A 9370-nucleotide genomic window follows, 5' to 3' on the forward strand; every position below is an offset into this window, starting at 1 on the left:
AAAGCAACCCTAGCCATCCACATGAACTTGATTCATTTCTCGAGAAGAAAATGATCTTTAATAGTAAGGTCAGACATGAAAACGGGAGACCTCCCCTACCTGGATTGGGAAAAACCCCAGTTCAGAAGGAAACACGATCCTTCTTCAGAAGGAAACATGATCCTTAATAGTAAGGTCAGTTGTAAAATGGATATACGGCATTCGGAGGCCTTTCCCAAAGCAACCTCTCTACAACACCCACCTCGCCACTGATAACTTTAACATCTCCCCAGCTATACATGAAAAAGTACCATGAAGCATAGACCTGACAATTTACAGCTGCCCGTACAAGCTGGCATTACATGATCTTTAATACTAGGGATAGTGGTAATATGGGTAGACGCGATGTTGACCAGAAGAATTTAAAACCATTGTCCTTGCAACTGTAAGATCTTGATTAAAAATAAGAAACAAATATAGAACTATGGACAATATACATTTTTTGTCATGTAAACACAACATGAACATAAAATTGAGATACACAACAATATAAATGAGGAATCCCACAATAAGAACTTGATAAAATAGACAATGAAATATCCAATAGTATTGTCGCAATCAACAATATACATTGTTTGGGCACCGGCACTTAAAATGTACAGAGCCTTTTCCCAAACCAACTTATGCACAGTATTTTAAAATACAACTTGCAGGAGATTTGTTTTCGTCCACATGTGAGTCCTCTCTACTACATCCACCTTGCCACTGATCCAGATATTTTCTTACAACACTTTCTCGGAATTAAATGGCCTGCACAAGCCTATAGATATTAGGTAACTTTCACATCTCCCTCGCTATACATGAATACCAAGGACCATGGACCTGACAAGTTACAGTAGCCATGATGTCAAGATCATCAGCTACCCGTACAAGCTGGTCAACAAGAGCAACAGCTCCAATTCGCTTCAAAGCCAACTCTGCCAACGAACGGCCATGTAAACATTTTCCAATAAGGAGTATTGCTCGAATTGCAGAACATATAGCAGTTGACACCCTCACAAAAACAACATCATCAGCAGACAAACTCCTCCTCAAAATCCTTGTCATAAGCTCTTGGTTAGCTTCATCTTTTTCCCCAGATGGCAAGCAAATCTGAGACAACAAGTGACCAATATGATGAATGCTTATAGCAGGATTGCTAAGGATATCATTCAGTTGCTTGTTTGCACGACGGAGGATAGTATCAAGCTCTGCAGCTGGAACTCCCTTCGCAGCAAGTGTCTGTCTCACCAATAGCATGCTGCATATTGAAGCATAGCATATAAGCTTCACTAGTAATAGAATTTACAAAATAATTAAAAGAAAACTAGACGAGTAACCATAATTCACTAACCTGGTTGCAATCACAATAATATGCTGAATATCATTTTGTGCCTTCTGCAACCTTCTAATGTTCAGTTTCAATGTTTCTGGTGTTGTCTCCTCATTTGCAGCATCTGGTTTGCTTGCCAATTGCAGTAGGCCCAATCTTACTAATGTGTCTATCGAGTTCCACTTGATCTCATGGGGTGTTGTTTCACTTGAAGAACCTGCAATTAGGAAAACTAAAACGTAAGCCACAACAACATATGTATATATTGCAGCTTCTGTGCAAACTGGTCCATAAAAACGTCAGTACAAGGTATTGACAAAACCTGTACAGCAAGGAGATGCCAAGACATTAGCAGAAGTGATTGGTGAGCTTTTTCCGAAATCTAATTGGCCCCCTGTTCGGAGTGATGTCACTGGAGGTAAACCTGATCCACTAGGCTGGCTATTTCTAAAATCAGTTGATAAAGCTTCAAATTCACTTCTTTGCTGCTCCACAGATTGCCGCACTAAAGTAAGCCATTGTACAGTTTGAGGCAGTGCCGTTGTAGCCCCTGGAGAAGAGCCATAGCAAGTAGTGAATGCTTGTTGCAAGTAACTAACACCTGCAGATCCCTGGACCAGTGGCTCCAGTGCTCTAATTCGTGCAGCACTGATATGTTGCTTCAGAACCTAGGTAACAGAACAACAACAAAAAATGTTCACTGACAGTGCCAATAGTGCATCACTGACTTAAAAAAGTCATCCCTTATTATTGCCTAGTTATACATTTGGAATTTTGCAAGTAAAAGGCCTTCCAAGAAGGAGATCTAACAGCTTTTAGATCAGAGGTGGCTATGCATCTCTTGAGCAGGATGCTATATATTGTGGAAAGCATAGATTCTCTGAAAGGTGAAGCCAAAGCAAATATGTGCACCATACACAGTGGGGGCATGAGAAATTAAAAAAGAAAATAACCAGAAATTTCTCTACACTAATGTTGACCCTAGCATATCCATCTTTCAAAACACCACAACAAAGCATGCCATCCATACCCCCATTTTCCAATTTGTAGGTATGTAAAAAAAACATGACATGAAAGCATTAGTTACTAAACTGGAATATTATAAATATTATATGGATAAATGACACACAGGAGTTGTACCTGTATTTGTTCTAAAATAAAGCGAAGGCCCTTCACCAACGCACGTGCAAAGGAACGGTTTGAATTTTTGTCCATTCCAGCCACTATCTCAGATAATTCATGAAACAATTTTTCATGAGCTGCTTTTGACTCATTATCATTTGCTGGAAGAGCGAGCTTCAATACAACACCTAATGAATAATCCAGAAGCTTGCTGAGATACTCAATGTCTTGGCTTCCTGACTCCAGTATCTGGATGCACAAAGAAAATATGAAAGTCAATCAAAATCCACATCAATACAATGCCACAAAATCATTATCACTTCCAAAGAAATAGCACCTGAGACAAGAGCTCCACATCGATGCTGTCAAGGAGTTCCTGCTTCCAACTTTCAGGAATCAATGAAAGAAGCTCATCCCTGACTTCTTTCACAAGTCCAACAACCCAATTGTAATCAGGATGATCCTGCGCAAGAGACTCTTCAACACCATTCCAAAAAGCTTTCTCCATTGTTGATTTAACCTGTGCCTGCAAAACATATGTGAAGGAACTAAATTATCTGCTTCCTTAATCTAAAAGAAGACTATGTCTTACCTTTCAGCAGATTTTAATTATCCTCACCTTAATTTTATCAGAACCTTTATTTATTCCACAAAGAATATCCGCCAATGATCTATCTCTGTCATGAAGAATATCGTTAAGCATAATTTCATTGTCATTTAACAATTTTGCCTCAAGTGCATCTCCCAATCTATTGCTGGAGTAGTTAGTCTTAGTGCTTGAGGAAGTTTCTGGTTCTGAAGTGTTTTTAAATAATGACCGGGCAACCTTCTTTGGTTTTCCATTATCACTATTTTGGACGTCAGAGGGACTATGAGATGGCGAAAATGATGCAGGGTAAAATGGTGACATCGGTAGAGTTCCATTCTCCTTTGATTCCATAAATTTAGCTCGTGCATCTGATAGTGCCATTTTCATCCTTGTTGCTCCATCACTGCCACTCAAATGAAGAACCCTTTCTCGCAGAAGTTGTTGATCTTCAAGAACCTATAAAATGCATGTAATGATGAGAATTTAAACTCAAATGGGTTTATAGAATTTAGATATAAAATTTTAAAAAAAAAACAAATACACCTATTGAGATTGAAGTAGGTATTCCATACTAAGCAAAGATATTAACTTGTCTTAATAGGATTAATTAATAGTAGATAAAAGACAAAAAGACCATCTGAAGAAAATGCAGTAGTTTCTCAAAAGTTTAAACTCAGAATACAAACAAACAATCCAAAACCAATTTCTATGGCAACCCAACAACCTTGAGTTACTAAGGTGTACTGATAGCAGTTAGTGGCTTTTATAGTTCCAAATCCATGGAAAGTTGGAAACCAATTAATATATATAAATACACCCTGCAAATCCCTCTAGTAAAATTGTTGATATCTTCCTTATGTATCGACCAACAGGATCATTTCATTAGAGGTGACAAAAATCATTTTAAAAAATAGAGCACAACAGCAAGAAAATCAAGATTGAAAAGCTATGCACATTTTAATCACTCACGGCCATCCTCATAGATGAATAATTATAACTATACACTCAATTAACATGAACATGGGAATACCAAGCGCATGTGAATATAAAAAAGTAATCCAGACCTGCTTGCGAATGGCCTTTGAGTCATGACTAGCATCATCCTCATCTCCTGATGTTATCTTGCACTTCTGCAGCATTGAAACTTCAAGCTGGCAAGCCACTCTAATTAAATCATCTTCAAGGGATTGTGCATCCTTGACTTTCCACAAGACAAATTGATATAAATAAGAGCACCAGGCAGCATCAAATGCAGCCAGCTGGGCTGCGAAAGGCCTCTGTTGACTTAAAGTCTGAGGTTCTTCAGAACCCCAATCATCGGCTGCTGCATTTGGAGAAGAAGGTCTTGACAGAGAGCTAGAAGAAGGCCCATCTAATATAATAGTGATTAAGGATTCAAACTCTGGAATAAGCCTAGCTGCTGCTTCTGCGAGTGCAGTTTCACGGTCTCCTCTACCACTGAAGACAGCCTCTGGATGACCCAAAATCATATAGGCACACAAAAAGACACGTACCGGATACCTTAACAGTTCCTTTCCTTCAACATTTTGACCTCTAGTTGTCCCTTTGTTAGACACTTGAGAAACAGCCATCTTTGCAGCTCTATTTCCAGGTGAAGACATTTTCTTGTGTCCTGGAGATAACCGCTTAAGCAAATGATCTATCTGTGCAACATTAGACTGTCTTGCTTGTGATACCAAAAACCGACTCTCAATGCGAGCTAGAAGTGCTTTCACAGCCTGTAATGTGGAAGTTGACTGTATGCGAGCTGCAAGCTGCTCAAAAGGAACTGAATTAACAGAGGAATGACTGATTTCACATGCAGTAAACTCCTGTGCTAAAGCATATGTTGTACGTCTTGACCTTTGGAACTGCCTCCAAACCCTATAAAATAAGAACTCAGTAAGGTTCATAAAACAACAAATAGTGTTGCATCAGTCTATTAACATTTCTAAAATCAAAATCTGAATTCCCGTATAAGTTAATCTATGACCTGGCCAACTTTCTTGAGAGACGGTCCCCATGCTTGTACATTTTGTGGTGATTAATATGACTGATACCTCCACATCTTCCTCTTTGCCTTAGAAGTTCTGCTCTTTTGCGTTTTGCCTGTGTAAGTGGGACAAATGAGCTTCAGGCAAACCAAAAAGAAAAAAAATGTTGAAATCAACTGCACCATGCATACATACCCTTTGTAATCGATTTTCCAACTTCTCCTTCAAATTTTTAATCTCCATTTCCCTCTGAATACAGACAGAATTGGCAACCTTTCTAGCTTGCATAACTATTGCATGTGCACGAGTTTTTTCAGCCTCTAAAAGACCCAAACGCTTCTCCTCCGCAGCTGCAACTCTTTGACATATTGTTGCATAAAGTGTTTCCATACGCTCTTTATCTTTATCTTCCTGCAGCATCCGATGCAGAAGGGAATGGGCCATCCTCTCCTGGGCAGCAGCCCTCCGTTGTTTATCTGCCTCTAGAAGAGCCATCCTGTTTATCTCTGCCTGCTGCACACGGGATTCCACTTTTGATTCCAGCTCCTCACGCTCCCTTTCAGCACGCAGTTGCACTTCTGTTTTAGCCGCTTGTCGCAGCTCATCTGACTTGGCTAAGCGCATCTGTGCCTGTGCCAAGAGCTCCAACCTGCCAAGATCAAAGTAAGATAGTTAATGTCAATTGCATTTCTGCATATAAATGGCTTTTAGGGAATGCATGAAAAGCTCTTTTGTTACAAGCTCTAAAGGTGTTCTAAACAATTTCAAGCTAAATATCAAGAAACATTGAAATTTCAGCACAGAAAACACGAGTGACAAGGTCAGGATTCGTCTTTAAAATTGACATATAAAAATGTCTATACTGTTTCAGTCTACACACACACAGATGTCAAATAAACATTATTACATATTTGCTCTCTTACACGTGCATGAACCTTTCAGAACCCTTATCTGGAATCAAATTTAAATTTATGTTACTTAACTCTTATCCCCTAGAAAAAGAAACATACAAGTAAAAATGCATCATACTGATCCCTACAACACGGTCTAGGCAGAAATTCTTAGTTCATCTGGAAATGAAAATAACAACATACTTTTAGTTGGGACAGAAATTCTTAATTATCAGTATCTGGCAATGAAAATAGTGACAACAAATTTAGGCTTGAGCACATTAAGGGCCAGCATCGATTTTTGCAAAACACAACACACAAAAATTAGTGGTATGCATGCAACCATGCTGTATTACCAAGAGCAATTAAGTTATAAGCTGGTAATCATTAAGTTTAATACCACTAGTGAAGAAATAATGATCATAATCAACCTCAAACTTTGGGGTATTTTTGGTTCAAAACACACAATTTTAATCATGCTTGAAGTGTCTGCTTCAGCAGCCCCTTTTTTGCATAAAATACCATGTAAACAAAGCATCTTATCAAAAATATTTATCAAAATAAAAATGAAATACAATAATACATCATATAATCAGTGTATCACACACAATTTAAATAGTAAAAAGCCACAAGAAACTACATCATCTATGGTACTGTGAAAACAGTCAGCTATCAGCCCTGGTTCAAAGCTTACTGATGCTCTAACTAAAAGAATGCTTGTCACCACAAACAGTTACAACAATAAATAGCCATGCCTTCTTGACAACAAAATACTCACAAAAGAAATGCAACCAGCAGTAATACTTTTGGAAGCTGGATAAAAAAAGCAATTGGCGTAGCTCTGGTTTGCATTATTTCAAACCGTTAGAAAGGCATTATTTCGCTTTTCAAAGTAGGTACCATAATGTCCAACAACAATGTATTCTACATAAGCTATGATCTTCTTGACATTCTCAAGTATTATCTGTTCTTGCTTGTATGCCATATTTTCTCAAGCTGTGTACTCAAGAAATGAGTTTTTTGGGCCATTTCTTGGCTATAAAATGCTCTTTGGATTCTTCAAGGGGTGTCAAAAATACTTTCCTTTGCAAACCCTTCATTGTACTTCCTACTTGCACGTGAATGTGCCCTCCTGTGGGGTGCCCTCTCTTCTGTCTCTGTTTGGTTTTGTATTGGAGTGCAATTTGTTTTTTTCAACTTGTATTGATTGAGTGTAATTTGTTTTATATGGACTGCTTCATGAGAGATTCTTTACTATGCCCTTTTCTGGACTCAATTTGTTTTATATAGTTTGCTTCATGGAAGATTCTTTACTAAGCCATTTTCTGGACCCAATTTGTTTCATATGGGTTGCTTCATCAGAGATTCTTTACTACTCCCTTTTCCGGACTCCCTTGTAAGCATCAAATAAATATGCATAGATTTTTAGTATATAATGTGTATATCAAAACACATTGATATATTCAAAAACTGCACGAAGTTATGCTTCCATATGCACATGCTTGTGATGCTTATAATTTGACCTCTATCAGCTGTGGTTAAATTTGACCTCTGTTAGTTGAGGTTGTGTTTAATTTCAATCGGTTACGGTTAAGTAATTTCTATTTACTGATTTCAAATTCAATTTACTGAACCTAATTAACTCGAGTTAGCCGAAGTTAAATTCCATCCAAACCATTATTGTGGTGTTCAAGTGAAAAATCAAGGACTATATAGTGGCAACGAAGATAAGATTCATCTGATACAGGCAGCTTCATGGGGGTTTCTTGAAAGGTAATTTGGTCAAGATAATGTATATCTGATTAAAATCAATGGTTTCTTGTTGCTTTCTTGAAGTTGCAGGTGACCGTTTTACAAATTTTACAGGTTTCTATTCAGGATATGGTTCTAATCTATTCTATCCACAACTAAAGTCCGAGTAAACTGTCCTTAAATAAGCCAAAGAAACTATAATGGATGCGATTAGGCAATTACTTATTTCTTCGGTTATGCTGCTATAAAACACTTATCATAAGTCTATCACTAAAGGCACTAGTATTTAATTGATGCTATAATAATGCTTTAATTTATGAACTTCGGTGAAAACTGACTTATTATGCTACAACTACAATCTGTACCCTGCTATGTACTCATGCATAAAATCCCCACTATAAAAAAATTTGGTTGGTTAGAAAGGATAAAATCTGCGGGAGTGTCTACCGATCAACTAAAAAAACAAATTATGCCACCCATATACTGCTTCAAAATTCGCAAATTCGAAAAAAGAGAATAACAGAACCCAGAATGGAGACAATTTGGCCAAAAGAATACCTCTTTTGCTCAGCAGCAGAAAGCTTGGCTTCGAGGCGTTGTGCCAAGTCTTCAGGGTTTGCAGACCGAGTTGGACTTCGAGGCTTAGGCCGAGCCTTGTTTGCCAACCACTCATGAAATTGCTGCAAGTTTTAAAGCATAAATGGTTACTTACTTTCAAAAGTAGCTTAAATAATACTTTGACATATAATGAATACGTAGATTCAAAATTAATGGTAGAATGGGAGAACAAAACCCTGAGACTTCCCTAACAAGAATGATTCTGATGCACACAAACTCCCATCAAATGTAAGAGATTAAGAGTACTGTGAAATCTAGAAATAAGGTAACTTTACCTGGCGCCTGAGGTCGGCTTCTTTGAGCTTAGCTTCAATTTCTTCAAGACTGGATGGCGTCCTGGGCTTGTTTTCAGGCGTCTCCAAAAGGCGGCGTCTGACCCTCTTCGGCACACTTTGAGGCGTCCCATTAGAGTCCGTCACGTCTACTTCAAAGGCAATCCCGGCAACAGGGCTTTCGCCGCCAATACCCACAAAATCCAGGCTTGTAGAACCGGCCATTTTTCATAAAACCTCCAGAGACACAAAGAACCCCGAACAGATCAAATTCAATTCAGCGTTAATATAAGAGAACAGGGCCCCAAAATATAATGCTTTGGTCGGAAAAAAAATCCCCAATTCTGGGCCAAGAACTGTGCAGAGTACGGCAAAACGGAGATCAAACAAAAGCCAGAGACAAGCTACGGCGATCGCAGGGGAATTTGCGCGAGGAATATAAGAAAAACTGCAAATAGTTCGAATTGATTGCGGGCAAAGGACCTGAAGTCTTCATTCCATAAACAAACGAACTTTGCAGAAGGAACGAAGAGATTCTACAAGGGCACTCACCTTTTATGTGAAATACGAATGCCTCAACGCCCGTAACGTCGCCGTGAATTGACGAAACGTCTCTATACCGGTTGCCTTCCGGTTAATGGAGGCGGTGATTCCGTCAATCGTACGTGGGGAAAACGACTGATCCACGTGGCAGCCGCGGGCAGGTCGCGTATAAATTTATGTTACCGTTGCTTTATTGTAATATTCTCAAAAAAAACAAAAAATTAAACGGATGAATTAGG

General features: G+C 38.6%; 1 protein-coding gene across 1 annotated transcript; it reads right to left on the minus strand.

The window, feature by feature from the left end:
• Positions 1–555: 555 nt before the first annotated feature.
• On the minus strand, positions 556–9135 carry LOC149205556 (uncharacterized). Its single transcript, XM_089395111.1, has 11 exons — positions 8592–9135; positions 8257–8378; positions 5252–5705; positions 5056–5171; positions 4127–4946; positions 3093–3518; positions 2811–2999; positions 2492–2722; positions 1674–2019; positions 1373–1568; positions 556–1279 (listed from the first exon to the last, which is right to left on the minus strand). The coding sequence occupies exons 1-11, from the start codon at positions 8811–8813 to the stop codon at positions 820–822; spliced, it is 3582 nt and encodes a 1193-aa protein (XP_089251237.1). The 5' UTR covers positions 8814–9135; the 3' UTR covers positions 556–819.
• Between the last annotated feature and the right edge of the window lie 235 nt (positions 9136–9370).

The sequence above is a fragment of the Pinus tabuliformis genome, chromosome 1_2 (assembly GCF_031772625.1).
Source record: "Pinus tabuliformis cultivar Carrire ecotype Pingquan chromosome 1_2, CPIR1, whole genome shotgun sequence".
Lineage (NCBI taxonomy): Eukaryota > Viridiplantae > Streptophyta > Pinopsida > Pinales > Pinaceae > Pinus > Pinus tabuliformis.